Source organism: Prionailurus viverrinus, chromosome B3, assembly GCF_022837055.1.
Source record: "Prionailurus viverrinus isolate Anna chromosome B3, UM_Priviv_1.0, whole genome shotgun sequence".
In the NCBI taxonomy this organism is placed as follows: domain Eukaryota; kingdom Metazoa; phylum Chordata; class Mammalia; order Carnivora; family Felidae; genus Prionailurus; species Prionailurus viverrinus.
The window spans coordinates 25742178-25765403 of NC_062566.1; the positions used below are offsets into that span (position 1 = coordinate 25742178).

At 40.0% G+C, this 23226-nt stretch overlaps 1 protein-coding gene across 3 annotated transcripts in view; it reads left to right on the forward strand.

Moving 5' to 3' along the window:
* The window catches only part of HMG20A (high mobility group 20A), a 68960-nt gene extending 46089 nt beyond the window's left edge, over nt 1-22871 (forward strand). For all 3 annotated transcript variants that reach the window (XM_047863672.1, XM_047863671.1, XM_047863673.1), the window contains 8 exons: nt 835-982; nt 3024-3236; nt 6458-6590; nt 7467-7498; nt 14767-14842; nt 15552-15767; nt 16457-16599; nt 20392-22871. In XM_047863672.1, the coding sequence (XP_047719628.1) occupies nt 835-982; nt 3024-3236; nt 6458-6590; nt 7467-7498; nt 14767-14842; nt 15552-15767; nt 16457-16593 (955 nt within the window). In that variant the 3' untranslated portion in view covers nt 16594-16599; nt 20392-22871. The remainder of the gene's footprint in view (nt 1-834; nt 983-3023; nt 3237-6457; nt 6591-7466; nt 7499-14766; nt 14843-15551; nt 15768-16456; nt 16600-20391) is intronic.
* The last annotated feature ends 355 nt before the right edge of the window (nt 22872-23226 follow it).

Here is a 23226-nt window from a genome sequence, read left to right on the forward strand (position 1 = left end):
GTTGAGATCTGGTTTGCCAACTCGTCTGGAACAGAATGCTGGAAACAGAAAAGAAATATGTGTTTTATTTCTTAACATTTATACCTGAACCTACTGAACTTAATAATATCATTAGATGATCTGGTTGTCAATAAACACCTGAGTCCAAGAAGTAATAACCTATGGAATGTACCATAAGAGATACTTCTTACGCCCTTCTGTGACGGGGCACCCTGCCTCTACAACTCCCATTCCTATTCTCCTTTTCCATTAACAATATTTGCCCTTTACACTGGAGATAAGATGCATGAAAAGTAGCATATAAAAGTGAGACTCTGTTGCATGCTCAGAAATAAAATGTCAATGTTGAGGGAAGAGGTCATTTTTTGAGAAAAGATTATAGTTTGTTTGTTTTTTTTAAGTTTATGTATTTTTGAGAGACAGAGAGCAAGTGAGCAGGGGGCGGGGGGCAGAGAGAGGGGAAGAGAAAATCCCAAGCAGGCTCCACACCATGAGCGCAGATCCCGATGTAGGGCTTGAACTCACAAACCTTGAAATCATGACCAAAGCTGAAACTAAGAGCTGGACGCTTAACCAACTGAGCCACCCAATTGCCCCTAGTTATTTTTAATAGAAGGCTTCTCCATGAAAATGACCTAGTTCAATCAAGCACTGAAACTAGTTTTTTAAATACTCTATAACTATTCTGGAGACCTTATTTACATTTACACAAATGAGGTGGGGTAATTAAACCTGGCTTCTGCTTTTGTTGACAGGGCAATTTGTCTTGAACCTTGGTAAATAGGAATCTTTGATGCTATTGATAACTGAACACATCTGCCTATTACTCTTAAGGTTAACCCACCCAGAGGTTCCATATAGTAGTGGAGCCACATCATCCACCAACAATCCAGAATTTGTGGAGGATCTCTCCCAAGGTCAGTTGCTTCAGAATGAGGCTTCAAATACAGCAGAAGGCACTGAACAGAGGCATGAAGATGAGGTAAGCTGAAGAAGCATTTCTTCCTGTTACCAGTCTCTGAAGTTTCTTAAGAAGCAGTCAGCAAAGGAATTGATCGAAGCATTCATCCTCTGGCCCCCCTACATTCTGCAGAATTTTCTTCATAGAACCGTATTAATAGTTTCACATAAAACCATATTAATGGTTTTAATGACACAGAGACAAGTAGACTCTTTTTCCCCCTGCTTAATAAATTTATACCTACATCATACTAGATGCTCAACAAATGCTTACTGAATGAATGAATGATTTACATAAGTAATTAACGAGAAGTCCACATGCCCTTGTTCAAGACCACACATTTTATGCACACCAAGCCCTATAGCATGGAATCATACATTCTCAGAGGATCCACACCACTTACCAAGCCATTCACCCTCTCATAGAGGGCATCCTTCTCTAATTCACACAAGGTTCCATATGGGCCTGGGGCAGTCATGCCCTTGTTGGACTTTCAGTGTTCCTCGCAATTGATTGATTACATTGTCCACGTTAAGGCACTCTTTTTTAGTCATACAAGAATACCACCATGAATTTCATCTTTTTTCTTGTTTTATTTATTTGTTTTTAAAGTTTATTTATTTAATTTGCGAGTAAGTGCAAGCAGGGGAGGGTCAGAGAGAGAGGGAGAGAATTGCAAGCAGGCTCCATGCTGCCAGTACAGAGCCCAACGCAGGGCTCAATCCCACAAACATGACCTGAGCCAAGATCATGACCTGAGCCAAGATGAAGACCCGGATGCTCAATCAACTGAGCCTTTCCAGTGCCCCATCATCTTTTTTCTTACTTTAAAAGAGCTGATTCTTTTCATGTTGGCATCCTTTAAGATTATAATGAATGCTTGAAGCTTCTTAAACATCTTAAAATCCTTAGTAGCTTTAATGTTACTAAGTTTACAAGACAAAATCAGGGGGGAAAAAAGCTGATAGCAAATACACCATTTGCCCAGTGGTGAATAATTCATATTAATTTGGAGGACTATAGTACTATAATTAATATTTTAATGTTTTTGTCGCATTTCATTTATTTTTCTCTTTGAAAGAAGAATTCTTGTATCCATAAAAGTTTATTAAGTGATAGGCTGTGTGTATTTATAAAATTATGAAGCGAAAGTGTGAGGGAGCTTTCATCTCATTAAAAGACAAAGAGATGGGGGGTGCTTGGATGGCTTGGGCAGTCTCTCTGCCCCTCCCCTGTTCATGTGCTCGCTCTCTCTCGCTCTCTCTCTCTCTCAAAATAAATAAATAAATAAACTTTAAAAAAAGAAAGACAAAGAGAAAGGGCTGTGGTAAAACATCAGTAGTACCTCAGTCCTTTCTTTAAACTTTTTTGAGGTGATTTCATTTTTTGATGTAACTCATAACATATAAAGACCTCTGACTTTATAAAATAAACATCTTAAGGAACAAGTCATCAAGGCAAAAAACTAAGTATTCATTTTGGATATATTATACTTGATGAAATTTAGATATTAATTTAGAAATCTATATGTTGTCTACTGTGGGAAGTGAACTGGTCTTTGAATGGTATCAATGAAAAACATCCTTCACGAATGATTTTTAAGCCCTGTACTACAACTTGTCTCTTTGCCCAGTGTTTGTGACATCTTGTTCTGATCTACCATGACAGTGTCTGCTTCTCTGGCACAGTGCTATGTATGTGCTGCGTTTCTCATTTAGGAAATTCCCCTGTCAGGAGTTAGAACTTGTTAAGTGCGTATGAAGGCCAAAGTGTACATGATCATGGTGCCCCTTCTTCTCATCAGTTAGGATTAGCCCCTTAATGTAACAGTCTGTAGTGTGGTACATGAAAGGATGTGCAGATGAACCATCTAGAGTTCCTTCTTGAAGACTGCATTGCAGTCATTTGTACCTATGACAGATTTGGAGAGCTTTGAATAATATCTAGGCTCCTAATAGTAGGAAAATGCAACTCTTATCCTGTTGTGTTCGTTTGTTTTATTGTTGTGTTATTTGGGTGGATTTTGTAATTTGGTTTTTGGTTTTTTTATTTTGTCTTACAGCAAAGAAGTAAACGAGGAGGTTGGTCCAAAGGAAGAAAGAGGAAGAAACCTCTTCGAGACAGCAACGCACCCAAATCCCCCCTTACAGGATATGTTCGATTCATGAATGAGCGTCGAGAACAGCTTCGAGCAAAAAGACCAGAAGTCCCATTTCCAGAAATCACAAGGATGTTAGGCAATGAATGGAGTAAACTGCCCCCTGAGGAAAAACAGGTAATTGTTCCTATTCCTGATCCTCTGCTTGGTTTTGATTATGCCTCAAAAATAGCTTCCATCAGAAAAGCAAAGAGGATGGGTGGTTGATTCTTCAATTTTGTCATGGGGCGTAGAAGAACAGAATAGCAGGATTCATCATAACTCTTTTCTCTAGCACAGTGGTTTTTGTACTGTTTCAGGATCTGCTTCACGGGTACAAGCAGGAGGGCCCCTAGCAGCCCCCCTAAACCAAAGCAGCTCTACTCTTATTTGATTTATATGCTGAGAGTTCATATAAGAATTTTATAAAAAGTGATTCAATATTAAGAAATTAAGAAATCTGTTGATATAATTTATTCTACCGAGTCAAATGAAAAGTCAGGAGTTCAATAAAAAAAGGTCATTTGATAAAATTCTGCTGTTCACATAAGGATTTTTGTTTAATTTTTTTTAACGAGTTCTGGCAAATTTAACCTACTATGAAAAATAAAGCAAGAACTATTTGAATTCCTCTCTAAGCAAAAACTAACACTGTTGCCAAACTGAAACAAATCCATTTGTTAGAGAGGGTTGAGAGGAATTAAGGACAAGATAGCCACAAATTGGTTGAAATGCCACAAAAGCAGAATGATGGTAGGTTGTGGGAGTGGCGTGGGGTTAAAAGTTCCCAGCATTCTCAGCATCTAAAAGATAGCTATATTTCTTTTATGTCTCATACTCTTTACAAAGGATTCCAAACAAACAAAAACCAAATTGAAAAATACTCTGGGGAATTAACTGAATTCAGAAAATTTCAAGGAGATTATATTAAGTTGCAACTTGAAGCCCTTTGTGGTAGCCAGCAAGTAGAAACCAGTGCATATTGTCCATTATCTTATCCCTAATGTATAAAGGGATCGTGAGCTGTACGTACTCCATACTTCATTGTTTACTCTTTTGTTTTTAATTTCTTAATTTCATAATTAATACATGCTCTTTGTTTAACATGTTTTTAAGATGATGCAGAAGTGTGTAAAGGAAAAAGCAAAAGTAACATTAATTTTCTCCAGAGATAACCACTATTAGGTAGGGCAAAGGTTTTAGTGTTTGTTTTTAACTTTTTTTCTTTTTACTGTTTATTTATTTTTGAAAGGGGAGAGGGGCAGAGAGAGGGGGGTACAGAGGATCCAAAGCAAGCTCTGCACTGACAGCAGAGCCCAAAGCAGGGCTCAAACTCACCAACCATGAGATTGTGACCTTAGCCGAAGTCAGACACTTAACAGACTGAGCCACCTAGTTGCCCGTTTTTAGCTTTTTATTTTGAAAAAATTTCAATGTACAGGAAGTTATAAACACAGGATAGTACAAAGAATGGCTAAATACCCTTACCCAAATTCACCCGTAGTTAACACGTTTTACCCCGTCTGTCCATTTGCATATGCACTTACACTCTTCTGAGCAAGCTACACATACTAAGCACTCACGCTCACTTGCTTGTGTGTGCATGTGCGTGCTCGCTCCTCTCACTGACATACCCACGTGCATGCACACTCATGCTTGTGTGCTTTCTCTCTCTCTCACACACACACACACCTTTTTTCAAAATCATTTGAGAGTAAGTTATATACCTCATTGCCCTTCACCCCTAAATATTTCAGTGTACATTTCCTAAAAGTAGATATGTTTTCTCACACATAGTTTCATTATCAACTGTATAATTTTATATTAACACAATATTTTTATCTAATTTACTGTCTATATTCCAATTTTGTCAGTTGACCTAATATCCTTCCTCTGTGACATTTTCCCCCTCCAGTTCAGATTCCAGTCCAGGGCAGGGTTTTGTGTTTCATAGTCAGAACTCTGGATTCCTTTAATCTGGGATATTTCCACAGTCTTTCTTTGTCTTTCATGACATTGATATTTTTTAAGAATGCAGTCCCTCCCTCTTTCTCCACCTCCTTTTTGTTTACTTCTAATGAACATTGCTCATTTTGTACTTGTCTAATGTTTCCTTGTGATGACATTGAGTTATGCATTCTTAGAATACTGCATAGGTGGTATTGTGTCCTTCTCCGGGTATCACATGTGCAGGCACACAGTGTCCTTTTATTCCTTACTGGTAATGTTAATTTTGCTCTCTCAATAAAGTTTTTTTATTCTCTTTTACAATTAATAAGCAATCTGTGGAGAGACATTTTAACAACATACAGAGTCCGTTCCATATCGACGTCCCCCCTAGATTTAGCATCCACTGATGACTTTTGCTTGGTCTAATCTTTACCGTGAGGGTTGCAAAATGATAATTTTCCAACTCTAGCACTCCCTTCACATTTACTGCTCAGCTTTCAGCATTCTAACTTAAGCAAGAACCCTTTTCCTCCCTGCTGTTTGTTATTTATCGTTGGTATGAGCATACTAATTTTTGTCCCCAAAGGTTTATAATTTTATTACCGTACTTCAGTAATTGGGGTACTTAAATTGTCCCATGTTTGACCAGTCGGGTGTCTTCTACATCTGACTCTTGTGCAAGACAAGGTTTTTAATGTAATATCTGACTCTAGTTTGTGTCCATTTAAAAGCACTATTTTTATACATTATTTCTTAAACCTAATTCCTGAATGAAAAGGACAAGGCACTAAACAAAATTATCCTGTTGGATCAATGACTTTATTTAAATAATTAATAGCACAAAGAGTGCAGATATAGGCTCTGTCATAGTAGTCCATTTTAGGTCCATAGGATGAGGTCATTCCTTTTTATGTTCTTTGTGTCTCCCGGCCTTCGTGCTCTACTCTTCTGGCTCTTAAAAGGCCAATTGATGTATGAGATCATTCTCTCAGAATGGGTTGGGGATAGAGAAACAAAGTAATATTCCATCCTTTCTCTTGGGAAGACTAAATATGCCTATGTGGTGTTCAGTCCTCTTGAGGACTCTAGTGGCCATGTATAGGTCTGTCTATGGGATTAGAGGAATAACTGTAATGTCTTCATATGAATATTTTATGAGAATGATCTCAATAGAACTTGTCTTCATTAAGTTAGAAAATGTAATAGTGTAAAGAATTAGAATCACCTATTTCTTTTATAATTGAGGGATTATATATTTTTCTATCCATATGATTTCTTTATTCTCCCTTAGAGCTTATCCCGCATATACTTTCTTCCCATATTCTAATTGTCCTCTGTTTTCTTCAATGAGTTCACTAATATCTTACCCAGATGTGTTTCTTGAAAATAATTCCACATTTCTTCCCTAGCGCTACCTTGATGAAGCAGACAGAGATAAGGAGCGTTACATGAAGGAACTGGAGCAGTATCAGAAGACTGAGGCCTACAAGGTCTTCAGTAGGAAAACCCAGGACCGTCAGAAAGGCAAATCTCATAGGCAAGGTATCAGAACCAGAATGAGATGTTTTTGTAGTTTGTTGTGCATGACAGAGTGTCACAAAGCCTATTGTTAGCGTGATAAATGTAAAAGGTAAGTTTCCATCGTTTCTCTATTATGCCACATTCACAAACATACCTTGGAATTTTATTAAAATCATATTACTCTCATTTAAAAATCTCAGTTGCATTTCCATATCCAGGGTCAATAATTTGATTTGTGTTCCAAGACCCCTGTTAGTTGCCTATGCTTTTTTTCCTAATTCCGGGGTTAGGCATTTCTCTGCCTCTAAACAAGTCTGTCTGCTAAACTACATACCTGCCTTTCTTTGACACCACTAAGCCTTCGTGCACCATTTCTCCCACCCTTCAGTGCTCATCCTTTTCATTCATTCATGCATTCATGTATTCGTGTACTCAAACACTACATGTTGAGCTTTCATATATTGTCTACCAGGCTTTATTATACCATGCTTTCACCTAGGCCTTAAGGATGCAACAGTGAACATGACAGACAAGATCCCAGTCTTCATGGATTCTTGTTCTCTGTTAAAATTGTTCATCACACCCTTCAAGTCCCCTTTCTTCAGGAGACATTGCCAGAGAAGCCCCACCTCCCACTAGTCTGTCATTCCTTAACCATTGCATCTTCTCCACATTTGGGCATCTTGCCTGCTAAACTTTAATGTTGTACAAACAGCCTATGGTGTGTGTCTCCTGTCCACTCTCCCACTCTGTTCTCCTCAAAGGTCAGAACTGCATCTGCTGTTTCTCTTGTGTCTAACTAACTAACTGTAGTGCAGCACAGTTCATTTGCTTGGGTTTTGTTATTGTTTTGTTTTGTTCTTGAAACTAATGTTCTCTTATTCTTTCATATTTTAGATGCAGCCCGACAGGCCACTCATGATCATGAGGTAATTAGCTTTCTGTCTACGTATCATATATCTATTTATAATAATGTTGCTGTTTGTCATGCTTTTGGACCTTTCTTTTCTTTTTTTTCTTTTTTTTTTCTTAATGAATGGCATATTATTTCCTATCACATAATTCATATTGGGTGAGTTGCTTTTGCTCAAGGATTCTTACTATATGGCGGGCACCTATCATGAGTCTGTCCTTGAACTACAGCCCCTAACTCCAGTCCTTGTGGTCCAAGAATTTTATTGCCTTGAAATGCTAAAGATGGCTGGAATTTGGAGTGAGGTATAGAAATGAAGACCAACTGAAAATCATAACTTAATCATAGTTTTTCATCATCAGATATCTCACTCTGACTCTCAGAAAGTTGTTTTTTAGGGAATTCCACATTTAGTTAAAATGAACTATTCAGCCACAGTGTCAGTGGAGCACAAGTGACAGTATCTTGGTTCCTAGCTCACAGGCACTTGTTTACTGGCTTTTTCCCTTCCGTTTGGTTTAGCCTGTCATCCATAGGATTTGGGCCTATGTTCCTATATAGGATTTTAGGCCCATGTGTCTTGGCTATGTGTCTTGGCAAAGAGAGCTTTAAATATATAGGTAGCCCAAGGTTCACATATGGTTATAAGAAAATAAAATATTTTGGTAATTCCATGCTTTACAATACTCAGTGACTTTTCATCGCTTATCAAATTCCATTCACCTCAGCAATCTGAGTCTTCTGTAATCAAGTCCCACCTTCCCTTTCCAAATACCTTAACTCCCATGTTTCCCATGTATATCTTACATACTTAGCTAAAAAGCCTTTACTACTCATTGTCCTCCACGTGCCCCCATCCCTTTCTGCCTCATGCTTGTGCTCATATTCTTTCTTGCATGAAAATACTTCTGTCTGTCACTCAGTTTTCCTATTACCCCTCCCCATCACCCCATTCTGCCTCGTGAAATTCTAGCCATCCATCAAACCCGGTTTCAAGTTCCATTTCCTCTTTCAAGCTTTTCCTGTGTCTCTAGCTTCCTTTAACCCTCACAGCTCTCTCTGTTTCTCATCTGCAGTCAGCTGCTCTAGCTAAGGTGTTGAGATTATTCAAGTGCTTCTGTTCTTCACATTCCTGGATTATAATCTCTTCAAAGGCACCCATGGTCTAGTTTCCATCTTGTACCCACCCCATTACCACCTAGCGTGATGTGCGTGCATTGGGAGGTCTTCCAGAAATACTAATTTTTATACAAAACCCATTTGTTTAAATAACAGCAGAAATTTACAAAAGAAGAATTTTATGTTGTAACCTTGCGTGCATTTGGCTTTTTAAGAAATAATTTTTTCAAAATAATACCTTACTTCTCTTGGGGCTGTAGTTCTCATACCTAATTTGGCATTTGTGACCTTCAAAACATAGAGAAAACATTTAGATTAACAAGTCAAATAGATTATTTTTAAGTTATTTTTAATGCCTTTTTAAATTTTATTTTAGTGTTTATTTTTAAGAGAAAGAGAGGGAGAGAGAGACAGAGAGAGAGAGTGAGGAAGGCGCAGAGATAGGGAGACACAGAATCCGAAACAGGCTCCAGGCTCGAGCTGTCAGCAAAGAGCCTGATGCAGGGCTCAAACTCACTAACCATGAGATCATGACCTGAGCCAAAGTCGGTCGCTTAACCAACTGAGCCACCCAGGCACCCCATCAAATAGACTTACTGCCGGGGCGCCTGGGTGGCTCAGTCGGTTAAGCGTCCGACTTCGGCTCAGGTCATGATCTCGCAGTCTGTGAGTTCGAGCCCCGCGTCAGGCTCTGTGCTGACAGCTCAGAGCCTGGAGCCTGTTTCAGATTCTGTGTCTCCCTCTCTCTGACCCTCCCTCGTTCATGCTCTGTCTCTCTCTGTCTCAAAAATAAATAAACGTTAAAAAAAAATGTTTTTTAAATAAAAATAAATAAATAAATAAATAAATAAATAAATAAATAAATAAAAATAGACTTATTGCCATCCATGAATTAGAAAGTAAGAAGCATAATAAATACTAGCATTTTATTCTTCAAATAAATCCTATGAAAATATAGACATATGACATCTCCTGACATCTCCGTGCTCTAATTAGGGTGAAATAGTATGATATTTTTTACTTGAGAAACTGTATGTATACTTTATATTTAAAAGCCTAATCAAACAGTGTTGCAAGCTTTCCATTTTGCCAGATACTTATATAATTACTTATTTCTCTCTTTATTTGTTTGTGTGCCCACCTACCCATATCATGAGATTTCCATACTTCCTTTTTCCCTTATTAAGCATCCTTTATAAATTCTCTATCCTTAGTGGTTGCAAAAGAGAATTTGGACAATAATCTAAAACATTAGAGCTCACACTTTCTAGTCAACAACTGATTAATTCCTTTCATCACTATGAATTTTGCTGGCCAAATTATATGTGGCATTTTTGTCCTCCGTAAGGTTTATAGTTTTAGTCAGGAAAGATTTAGTAGATTTACTCAGTCACAGAAACTCCTGCTGATGATTTGAGAAATGAAGCTTTTTATTAAATGAGGCTTTTTATTTATTAAATGAAGCTTTTTATTTTTATTTACATGATTTAGCATGGTATGGATTCGATTTATGAAAAAGGGATAAATCTCTATGTGATTTCCCTATTTTAGGATTAGATACATGTTAAATCAAAGGAAAACAAGAGGAGAGTAGATGGACAGCCAGCAGTGGTTTCTCAAATGTGTATACAGTGGGCTCTGTAAGTCTGTCTATTGGCATGTCCACATCAGGATAAAGCTCTCTTAGCAAGGTTATTGACCCAATTAATGTCCCTCACTTTATCAGATTTTATTTTACATTGAATCATATCTTTCTTAAACTTGGTAATTTCAAAACAATTGAAATAAAGAAATAGTTTGACAGTTTTTAAACATAGTTACATAATGATTTCCTTACGTATAACTTCTTAGTATAGTAGTTCAGAAAAATAAGAAAGCACTAGGAGTGAAAAGCAGCCACAGAATTCCCCATGGAAAGGATGAACCGAATCAGGCTTTAAAGATTCCTCAGGTTTTGTGGGGGGCACCTTGAGGAGGGTAAAATGACTTGAGCAGAGTTATGAGTAAGTTAATAAAAGAGCAAGTATCTTGCAAAGTGCCTAAAACATCATAGCTTTTAAATACATGCTCATTTCCCTTTACTTATCCTGTTAGGAGTAAAATGACAAATGTAGTAGAATATTCTTCAAGAATATTCTTCACTTCAAAAAGACTAAGACCTCAGAAACTCTCTCAACTGACCCCACCCCCACCCATTTTGCAGGCAAGAAAAGTGACTTGCCTGAGACAGGAAAGAACTTCCCCAGAATCACTTACTGAATTACAGGCAGAAGTACGAGTGAGATGCAGGCTTCTGTATCCCATTTTGGCATTCTTGGCTGCACATGCCACGCTAAATGGAACAAACTAGTGTTGAAAGTGAAAATGGGCTGGTTGGTCACCAAATTTGTCGCTAATTAAGACAGAAATTATTTTGTTTGTATAAAGAAACCTATTATATTCCTAAGTGGAACTTGGATTCCTAAGACATTGTTACCATGGCAGGTACTGGCAAGTTCCTGTCAGAGCTAAAGAAATCTGACCTAAAAGCCACTTGAGTGTCCTGCATAGCACTGGGGCACTGGGACTGGTACACAGCAGTAAGAGTGTTCCCTAAGGTAAAGGGACCTTGAGCAAAGCATGTCACATTCTATGAAATTCTGGCCTTGAACCTAGATCACAGCAAAATAGATTCAGTTCGAAAGGGCCCCTGTTCTTTTACCCTCCACTCAATATATAGAATAAAAAACCTAAGTAAAGGGCATTTTTGCTCCCCTTAGACCAAAAGCCAGCCTTCTAGACACAGGAGTCAACTAGTGTTACTCTCAAGAAAGCATCTACATCTCATGTGAGGACTAAGATAGAAACAATAATTTTGTTTCTCCCTTAATTTATGAGAAATGACAAAATGACACTCAGCCTGAACAAATTAGACCCTTTCAATGAAGAGGTAATGAAATCCTTATGATTTTAATCCCTTGAGCGATCCTTGGAACAGCTTAAGTATATCGGAGCCCCCAGGAGGATCCTCTCCGTGCCGAGTAATGTACTCAGTAATGGAAGAGTGCTGATGGTTTTTATTACCACTCTTCCGTTAAGTAGAATTGCTGTTGCCTTTCAGAGACTGAACAGTTTCATTTAATTGCTTTCGTGTTTCTTCTTTTGCACTCTAAGACTCTGTACCAACGGGCAGTGTGTTAATGTACCTACACGGTACTATTCTCTGCCCTTATGTATTTAGCTTGGTTTGGGCCACTCTGGCAAAGAGGAGAATTACCTGTCTGAGGAGACTCAAGGCCTTGGAGAGACCTCTTGGTACCACAGAATTGGGGGCGAGCATCCCTCCCTACCTAACTAGCAGATACTTAGACCTGTGACTAGGTGACTGATCTCATATGAACCTGTAAAGTTAAGTAGGAGACTGAGCAAGGTAGCATGATAAAGTCATAAGACTATACGAAGTCATTTGTGGACTTGTATCTGTTACACCTTGTTCATGTTCAAATTGTATGTCATAAGTTTTCTATTTTCCTATAGCAACCCAGCAACAGAGTTAGAGCATAGGTAAGCCAGCAGAGTCCTGAGAAAGCCACTATGAAATATGTCTAGGATCCTTTCTGGCACCAACTCTTCTTGCCCATGCATTAGTTCTCCTAGAAACCACCAAGAACTGGCCCAAGGTAGAGCTTTGCATGTTGAAATTGGGGCTTTCACTGATAATTTTGTTGTTTATTTTTAAATTGATCTGGGAAACTTTGCCTTCTTTAAGAGATAAAGGTAAAAATTAAGTGCTTGGAAAGTTTCTTCAGGTAAATACATAGTTTTTCAGACTTAACATCTTAGATGTCCCTCTTGATCAGCTGCCATTGGCAGGCTGTTCATACAACCCAGCCCCCTTACAAGGCAGATGCCAAAATGAAAATGGAAGCTTGGTTGTCAGAATTCCCTCACAGACTGTTAACTGCTTAGCTTTTTACTGGGCACCAATCATATTTGTGTTCAAAGATAATAAAAGGCTAGTGGCAAGAGTTAGGAAAGATGCATTCTATCTCTGGCTTTAAACATGTTTTTGTAGGAATGTTTTGTTTTTTTGTTGTTTTATTTACCGTTCTTTATGTTATAAAGATTTTGGAATCTTCAGATCTCACTAGCAATTCTTCAGTACTCATTTCCCACTGTTGTCTTTACCATCTTATGTAAGATTTTTTTTTTTTTATGTAAGATTTTAAACATTGTGCCAATACACTTATAATCTTTATTCCTAATCCTTTCAACTTCAAATTCATTGTAGAAATTCCAGCCAAGGCATCTTGAAATTGGCTTTATTCTTGGGGCGCCTGGGTGGCTCAGTCGGTTGAGCAGCCGACTTCGGCTCAGGTCACAATCTCACAGTCCGTGAGTTCGAGCCCCGCGTCGGGCTCTATGCTGACAGCTCGGAGCCTGGAGCCTGTTGCGGATTCTGTGTCTCCCTCTCTCTGACCCTCCCCCGTTCATGCTTTGTCTCTCTCTGTCTCAAAAATAAATAAACGTTAAAAAAAAAAATTTTTTTTTAATTGGCTTTATTCTTAAGGGTCACTGTGGAATATATTTTGCAGTAGTTTTGTGAGACCTTTATTTTTAAACTTTATTTTTAAATTCACCAAATTGGCAAGTTAATTTTAGGCTTTGTTATTCTTTTCTATCACACATAATCCTGGATTTTCTCAGGTTTAGAGGCTAGGTATTTCTGACTTCTTGATTTTGTTTTTGTTTTTGTCTTTCCTGTGTTTGAAGAAAGTGTAAAAGATCCCCAACTATAGGCTGCGCCTATAAATGAGTAAAGTGGTGGTACTAATAGCATGCCATTATTATTGCTCATGATTGGCAGATCTCTGCTGGAAGTTCTTACTGTCCATTTGGCAAACTTAGAACAGACAGCCCTATCTCAGAGCATTTTACATGGGTAACCAACAGAAGCAACTGAAAAAACATGTGGAAATTCCCATTCTCTATTCCTACCTCAATACTTGTATACTGTTGACTATTCAAAGCACAGAACTCAGAAATGGCTTCCAAGTTCTCCATTAGAGAAACTTATGTAGGTTTTTTTTAAGATTTCTCATTGCACAGCAATTGTACACCTGAGAGAACTAAATATTTAACCTGCTTGAGCTCTATGAAAGCTGATTCTAGTGAAAAGGTGGAATTTCCCTCACACCTTCACTTGGACTGATCCTTGCTCACCCTACTGTTTCTTTAAGGAAGACATGGCCTTCAGGCCTTACCTATTTAAACACACACACACCTAACACACAGTGGAATATTACTTAGCCATAAAATAATAATGCAATTTTGCCATGGTTAGGCCTAGAGAGTATTATGCTAAGTAAAACAAGTCAAAGAAAGACAAATACCACATGATTTCATTTACATGTGTAATCGGAAAAAAATGGGAGCATCTGGATGGCTCAATTGGTTAAGCGTCTGACTCTTGATTTCGGCTCAGGTCATGATCTCATGGTCGTGAAATCAAGCCCCATGTAGGGCTCCACACTCAGCGTGGAGCCAGCTTAAGATTCCTTCCTCTTTCTCTCTCTCAATCTCTCTCTCTCTCTCAATCTCTCTCTCTCTCTCTCTCTCTCTCTTTCTCTCTCTCCCTCTCTCTCTTTCTCTCTCTCCCTCTCTCTCTCCCTCTCTCTCTCCCTCTCTCTCTCCCTCTCTCCCTCTCTCTCTCCCCCTCTCCCCCTCTTTCCCTCTCTCCCTCTCTGTCTCTCCCTCTCCCTCTCTCTGCCTTTGCCCCTCTCTCCCTCCTCCCCTCTCCCCTGACCTTGTTCTCTCCCTCTCAAAACAAAACAACACAAGTGAATAAATAGACAAAAAGCAGTAACTGGCCCATAAGTACAGAGAACAAAGTGATGATTGCCAGAGGGGAGGGATGTTAGGATGGTCAAAATGGGTGAAGGGGAGTGGGAGGTAGTCTTCCAGTTCTAGAAAAAGTAAGCCACTGGTATAAAAGGTATAGCAGTGGTTTTGTAATGGCATTGTATGGTGACAGACGGTAACTACACTTGTGCTGAGCACAGCATAATGTATAGACGTATGGAATCACTACACTGTACACCTAAAATTAATGTGACATTGTGTGTCAACTATACTTCAAGAAGAGAAGGGGGAAAAAAGAACTGTTTTGTTACTCTTGATTTACAGAAAGAAACAGAAGTAAAGGAACGGTCTGTTTTTGACATTCCTATATTTACAGAGGAATTCCTGAACCACAGCAAAGGTAATTACTAAAGTATCATTTTGTATTCCTCAGATTTGTCACAGGGGATTTCATTCTCAGGAGGGATTCATTGCTCAAAAGCAATGGTAGTGATATTCTCCACCCTAGGGCTAGTCTGGAAGAAGAAAGCTACTTTTTTTTCCACTCTCTAGCAAAGGTAGCTACTCACAAACCAGTGAATGAAAGCTAGACCGGTTTTGTTAAAGCTACTTTAGTTTCTGGATCAAAGGAAATAAATATGCATCACTAATTCAGTTGCTTTCAAACTCTTAGCCCAAAACCCTTTGTATAATAAAAGCTTATATGGGCATCCAGAATATAAAATGAGTAAGAGCAAGGCTGACCCCATTGCAGGAAAGATGGAGACCCACAGCTGTGCTTGCATCAGTCTCCCAGGATCCCCTTGCGAAGCTCTTCAGGCTTCTCATTGCATAGTTTTAAAAAACAAAACAAACATTGAAATACCAAGAATTGCAACTGTTCCTTGCAATTTTAAGTAGGAATATGACCAGCTTTAAGAATTAAAATAGCTCTGGGGACCCAGGCATTTTATTGCTGAAATTGCTATCTGGAAGGCTATAATGAGACTAGGGAAATGAGGTGGGGTAGCTAATTAGAGACAGCTAAGCAGAACTTCCTTGTAAGAGTCTTTGGGAATCCTCCGAGACTCCTAGTGCTACTTGTGTTCTGCGCGGGGGTGTGTCCTCAGCCCGGGAGGCAGAGCTCCGCCAGCTTCGCAAATCCAACATGGAGTTTGAGGAGAGGAATGCAGCCCTGCAAAAGCACGTGGAGAGCATGCGCACAGCAGTGGAGAAGCTGGAGGTGGATGTGATCCAGGAGCGGAGCCGCAACACGGTCTTACAGCAGCACCTGGAGACCCTGCGGCAGGTGTTGACCAGCAGCTTTGCCAGCATGCCCTTGCCTGGTAATATCACACTTCCCCGAGCACTTTGGTGGTGGGGGCAAGGGAGCAGCTGCTATTTGTGTTGGTAGTGGTGGGGTAAGGCTGAAGTCTCCCCACCAAGAGGAAAATCAGTAAAATAAGGGTTTTCCTCCCTCAGCGTTTTCTGGGGGGTCACGTAATAGTATCTCCATATTGGCTACGATCATCCACAATTTTAGACTCTCTGGTCATTTAAATTTTTCTCCAATTACATTTTATATAATTTACTTTCCTTTCTGTTAAGCTTAACTTGATACTCAGAATAATGGAAACTGAGTAATAAATCCTGAGTAGGGCATTTTTCTTATATATGTTTGTTTGCTTTGTAATTCTGTTTTAATGGGAAGGAAGAGAAAAACAAATACTAGTATATTTTATATACTCGTTCATGTTAAGGATAATTGCAGCAGAAAGCAGGGAGTCTCTAACATTTTGTTATGTGCAGCTACTCCTATGTACTGTATAGCAATTATATAGCCCATCTTTTTATTCAATCTCTGTGGATTAATTTCATTTCTTCGAGGTCTAAAAGCCTCATCTGAAATGAAAACCTGGTCTGTGGAGTGGACCACATTAGAGTCATAGTTGCCTTAACTTGGAGTCACTTAACTGTGTTATGGTTGAACTGAATAGGGAGGATTTTCCTACTTTCTCTTCTTCTCTCACTTCAGGAAGTGGAGAGACACCTACAGTGGACACCATTGACTCATATATGAACAGACTGCACAGTATTATTTTAGCTAATCCCCAAGACAATGAAAACTTCATAGCTACAGTTCGAGAAGTTGTGAACAGGCTTGATCGTTAGGGAATGGTGAGTGCTCACTGATGCGATATGTATGTGCCAACACGTCATCAAAAATAAGAAGGCAGTAGACTTTCTCAGTACTACTAAAACCCTGGCATTACATCAAATAAATGAATTGGAGACTTGATTAAAATCACTATTACTTGATTACTCAATGTAATAAATAATGTTAGAAAAGAGTTTTTTCTCATGCATGCCTCAGCGTGGTTAATGGAAAGAGCATGATTTTTTGTGGTTGAACCTCCATTCCAGCTTTGTCAGTTATTAGCTGTATTCTCCAGTGTCAGTTTCCCAAAGTGTTTTGAAGAGAGAATGGGAAGCTTAGAGGAAATCACCCCCCAAAACAGCACTTAAAACAAAATAAATGTCACTTAATTGTTAAACTTCCTTTTCCCTGGAAAATACTAATGATAACCTACAACAGCAATCACTGAGACATTGTACGTATATAAAATCTACATGAATAAGAAGCTTTTTATTCACCACTCAATATCAGAGTAACTATTTGTATGTTAAATGTTAATATGAACTATCCCTACAGTGAAACAGCTATTGCCCTGTTTAAACAGATTTAGAGTTTAAATTTTTTTTTTAATGTTTATTTATTTTTGAGAGAGAGAGAAACAGAGTGTGAGCAGGGGAGGAGCAGAGAGAGAGGGGGAGACACAGAATCTGAAGGAGGCTCCAGGCTCTGAGCTGTCAGCACAGAGCCCAACACGGGGCTTGAACTCACAAACTGTGAGATCATGACCTGAGCCGAAGTCGGACGCTTAACTGACTGAGCCACCCAGGTGCCCCTAAACAGATTTAGAGTTTAAAGGCAGGGGTGGGGCAGGGGGGCGCCTGGCTGGCTCAGTTAGAAGAGCACTTGAATCTTGATCTCAGAATTGTGAGTTCCAGCCCCACATTGGGTGTTGAGATTACTTAAATAAAATAAGAAAATAAAAAGACTTTAAGTAGATTTAAAAACTAAACTCTCAATAAGCAAAAAAGAGAGGAGAGAGAAAATAAGCCCTTTTTTTTTTTTTCAACGTTTATTTATTTTTGGGACAGAGAGAGACAGAGCATGAACGGGGAGGGGCAGAGAGAGAGGGAGACACAGAATCGGAAACAGGCTCCAGGCTCCGAGCCATCAGCCCAGAGCCAGACGCGGGGCTCGAACTCACGGACCGCGAGATCGTGACCTGGCTGAAGTCGGACGCTTAACCGACTGCGCCACCCAGGCGCCCTGAAAATAAGCCCTTTAAAAATATATTCAACAGGGGCGCCTGGGTGGCGCAGTCGGTTAAGCGTCCGACTTCAGCCAGGTCACGATCTCGCGGTCCGTGAGTTCGAGCCCCGCGTCGGGCTCTGGGCTGATGGCTCGGAGCCTGGAGCCTGTTTCCGATTCTGTGTCTCCCTCTCTCTCTGCCCCTTCCCCGTTCATGCTCTGTCTCTCTCTGTCCCAAAAATAAATAAAAAAAAAACGTTGAAAAAAAAAAAAATATATTCAACAAATGACTAGTAGTAGTTCCTCTTAGAGAAGAAAAAAAAAAAAAAAACATTTCCAGAAAGTCTGTCCATATAAACTTTTTGGTATGAATGGTCAGTCATCAGCTGTCATTTCTTAAATAGAACTCGTAGGTGTCACTTAAATTCCTAGAGCTAGGGTGCCCTGTAGTGTGCCATCCCACAGAATTGACAACCCTTTGGTCTGCAGGCCCATTCCTGCAAACGTAGAAACTGTGGAAATCCTAGCACCATATGATGAGGTGGCCATATATGGATCCAAAAACAAGAGGGGACAGCAGGATAGGCTTCTTACACTGGCCAGTCATGGTTTTGAATCTTTATTTATTTGTCCTGCAGGTACGTGAGCACACTCATACACACGTTCATATTGTAGCATGGTTTGGGCCTTGAGCAAAATGTATAAGAATAAATAATTAATAAAACCCATGATTCTTGTCTAATGAGGCAACATCTGCTAGCAGAGACAAAAGCAGTAGTCTCTATCCTCCTCGGCCATGCCATTGGATGGTAACTGTGTGAGACAATGCAGGATATGTTAGCCTCTCCTGTGCCCTGATGGGGAAAGGATTACCGTCCTGGATTACCGTCTAGTGTGTAGCCAGATGGAACCGACCATACTTCTAAGAGATGACTGGACTCCCTACAGAATAAAGAAGTGGCATTACTGCTGCTGTTTGCGAAGGCAACAGCTTGTAAATCTAGGCCTGGGATTTTCTGGAGCTCATCATCCTTCTCATTTTCACACAGTGTTTTCAATTAGCACTCTTGTAGGCTTGAAAAGAGAGAGCCGGGACAAACAGTGTGGAAGACTGTGAAAGAATACAGTGATTGATAATATGGTGTCTCCTCACGTAGGTATAGGGCATTTATTGCAAGTTTTGAGCCAAAAGTGGTTTTCTATTTTGAGCATTTTGCCAGTGAGAAGACTCTCGTAAAGCCTTACCCATCCTGAGGATATAAACTGTAGTGTCCGTTCTCTGAGGTATCTTTGAAAACCTAGAATGTACCTGAAATACGAACCATTTTATTACTACGGATTCTTACAATCCAGCCATGCAAACATAACTAAGAGTAGATAGTTCCCCACACTCCTCAAAACTGTCAAATGAAACAATTACAAAGACTGTGATTAATACTAGCTTGGCCTCATTATACAGATATGTACAGACAGCTAGGCCTGATGTCCCCAGCATTCGTGGTGCAATTAATTACTCTGACATGAGCTTGGCAAAGGTTTCATCCACTGTTAGGAGCCAGTGAGTGAAGGGAAGCCAGTGTTCTACAGTTTTAGAAGAGCATATTAGAGCTGGGAGGGACCTTTAGAAATCCCAACATTTTACATAGGAAGAAACCGAGTCACAGAGAGGTGAAATTTCTTGCCTGAAAATACCTAAGTAGAAGAGTGCAGAATCCAGGACTAGAACACGTATACCCAAATTCTAGTTCAGTGGGGTTTCTAAAACATTGCTATAAGGAGGTGGGGGCAGGTATAAGGGGAAGGCACCAAAAACCTTGGAATACAAGTGTTAAGATAAATAGGAGGTAAATAGACAAACTTACAATCCAGTGATTAAATGTTATAAAAATTTGGTCAGCCCATTTAAAAATTATTTTTATGGACATATAGTGGAAGACTTGCCCTAGTTGTCACCTTTCTCTGTATCTAACCTAGAAAAAAAGTAGGGCTGGGAGGAAACCATGGGGGCAGTTTCACATTGAGAGGTGACCATGTTACATAAGCTGTCAAAATCCATATGTTGCTTGATTTCAGTTTAACCAAATGAAAAATGTTTGGCTTTTTGAGGAATTGAAGGAAAAAAAACCCTTTCTTACGCGATTGCATTTTTAGCAATGTAAGAAAATTTATTGATCCTGTGCACACAATACATTGCTATATATATGCCAAAGTTTTTAGATTTATACTTGAAGAAAATTGGTTTTGATTGATTATACATTCTTTGGTCTAAAATGGAGTACTAATTTTCCATCATCAGATTTGGCCCCGATAGTCGCTTTTCTGTGTTCAGCTGACGATTTTCCTACCTCCCCACTGTTGCTGAACTGGAACTGAACCATGTTCTTCATTGAAATGTGATCTCAGACATCTCAGGGAGGTTGTCTGCTTGCAGCTTCATGCACTCTTGTTTACCCGAACCCTGCTCCTCGCCATAGCCCTCCCCAAAATAGAAGAGAGTATTTGTTTTTTTCTAACCCATAGCTCTAACCCTTTCTGATCAGTGCTCACCTTTTCGGTATCTTCATTGTTTTCTCCCTCCGGTTCTACAGGTCTTAGAGCTCCGTGGTGTTCTGTGAGTGGTTTTACTTGTGAGGAATGAGAAGCCATCCATGGAAATTTGAACTGAGAGGAGGCAGAGAGGGGGCACAGATTGCTCTGCTTGGGGAAGAACTGTCAGTTAGGAGCTAAATGCCTTCACCCCGGGAAGCCATGTGAGGGAGCAGCCAGAGGAACATGGATGCACTCTTCCTGTGGAACCGGCCTTGTGCAGCTTTGAAAGCGTACAGCCGCTCTCCCAAGTCTTCAGTTTCCTGTCATCTGCATTTCTGATCAAGTGGGTCTGCGGATATTCTGCTGACCGGGCAACCCTGACACTGACATCTTCTGCAGCAGAAAGGAAACCTTCTCATTGTTCCCCTTCAGATGGGACCCTTTTATCTGTGGCTCCAGTTTTCTTACCTAGCTGTCACTTTTTTTTTGTAATGCCTTTGGGGGTTATTTTTTATTTCCTTCACCCCCACCAAGTTATACATCTCCATTTTCTGACCTCTGGGCTTTGTTGCTCAGCTGGCTCTGAAGGAGAGTTTCTCTCATTGGACAGGCCCAGGCTTCTCCCATCATTGTCCTGCTGTGACTCCACAGAAAGGAGCTTCTTGTTGACAGTGTCCTGTGGAGCAGGCTGTGTTTCTTACCCCACATGGCGCTCAGTGGGTGCCAGCCCTCATCGAGGCTTTGTGATTGCTGCCCTGAAGGAGAATGCTCTTTCCTTCCTCCTTGGTACTGCCTGCTGTTTTCTAAGCATTGCTCCTGCACATACACGGTGTCCCAGCCCCAGCAAGGCTCTTCTATTCCCATCTGTTGGCAGTGTCTTGTGGAGCATTTTCGCTGAGGAAAAGGTCACTGGTAAACAGGAGAGAATGGGGAAAGTCGTTTCTGATTTGGGATTGGAGAAAAGGAAAAAAAAAGCCCAAAGTCTATCATGAGGGAAAACTGAGGGAATCCCTGTCTGCTTTAGGTGTACTGATGCTCCGGTGGGGATAGGTGGAAATGTTCAAAATAGTCTCTTGAGCTGACAAACACGGGCACAGAGGAATTTGTCTTTCCTCTGTAGCCACAACTGCAAAATCTGTGTCAAAAGGACGGGCTTCCCTTCCTTTCCCCCTCTCAGTAAGTGATTTTTTTAACACCACAAGGGGAGAGAGGTTTCTGATTCTCACCTCAGGGTTTGGTTTTGTTTTGTTTTGTTTTGTTTTGTTTTGTTTTGTTTTGATGCTCTAGAGCACAAGGCTGACAGTTGCAGCTGAGATCTTTGGAACCAAAGTGGGGCATGCTGAGCCCATTGTCTAGGCACCGTGCCACTGAAGCAGGTGGAAATGTGTCCCCCTCACAATCTGCTCATAAGCCAGGGTGCAAGCCAGAAACCCCCTGTCGTGTTGCTGCCCCATCCTGTCTTCTCAGCATCTCCTTACCTGATTTCTTTATTAGCCCAAAGGAAAGAAAATAACAACAAAAAACCTTTTTGCAAAATGTTATGTGAGCACACATCAAATTTCCGTGCACTGAAGCCTACATACAACCACTTGACAACTTCCTAGAATAAGAGCCCATCGTTCCTTGTTGCTATAAACCTAGCTTGCTTTTCTGTATTTTCCTGTTTTTCTGCCCTTGCCTGCTGTTCCTGTCACTTCTCTCAGACTCCTCGCCTGCTCAGTCCAAGCTAGAACACCGTGTGTGTGGCAGAAGGACAGCCAGGCCAGTTCTGGAAGTTTGCGCTTGCCTTCTGCCAGACACTTTGTCTCCTTTCTTCTTTCCTCCTGATACTTGTCTCTTTCTCCTTTGTGTCAGTTTTGTGCACCTTTGTTAGCAGTGCTGTTGACCGGAAAGACTGCACCTTGGTCCAAAGATTGGTTCTAAGATCATCATTCTCCCGACTGTAGATAGGACATCTGACATTGATTTGAAACCTTTGCATATTCAGGAATGTCCCAGATCTTGGGAGAGAACTACAGTCTAAAACCATTGTCACAAAATACACAACCTGCTTTTGAAATCCCGGCTGTCTCAGTATCTACACACCTGACTCTGGTGGCTGGGATTCAGCTGCCACAAAACTGTCAGACTCTGTAAAGCAGGTCTGTGTTACTCCCCCCACCCCCCCCCCCAGGAGGGGGTGAATGAGGTTACAGACTAACGCGGTACCTAATTCATGTTTCCCAATAAACCAGTAGCTATTCCTGCACACTTACATGTTCTTCTCAAGAAATTAGTTGTGGCCTATTCAGTGTTACACATTTCTTTTTTTCTTTAATTAAAACCCAAGGAGCAGCTGAGGAAAGTTAAGACAAAGTGTTTTATTTCTGACAACATTAAATTTTAGAAAAAAAAAATTGTGTACATGTGTTTGGAACTGTTAAAATGCCAAGTTTTCTGTACAAGTGTTTTTGTAATTAAACTTTTAGATTTTCTTTGTTTTTGAAGAAGTTGATATGCTTGCTTGACACTTGCCTCATTAAAACTTTTCTACGTGGAATCCATCACCTCATTCCGTTTTCCCTGCATTGTGATGAAAAAAAGACCTACCTCTGCCTTTTCATCTTAAAGACTGTGTCAACTCTACATTAATCATCAAGACTGTTATGCTTTTAAAGCATTAACACATTCATTTTACTAATTGCTTATTCAAAATGTGTCTTAGAGTTCAACTCTTTTAATGTATGTATAACAATACAGTGAGTTGTAATTCATGTTAATGTAGCAGTAGTATTCTGGAGGCAACTTGAAAGAAGTCTGATGTTCTCCCTTTTGACAGAAGAGAGGAGTTATCCTTAGATGCTTGCTTTTAAAAATAACCACTCCTTAACCAATCAAAATCATTTTTAAAGGAA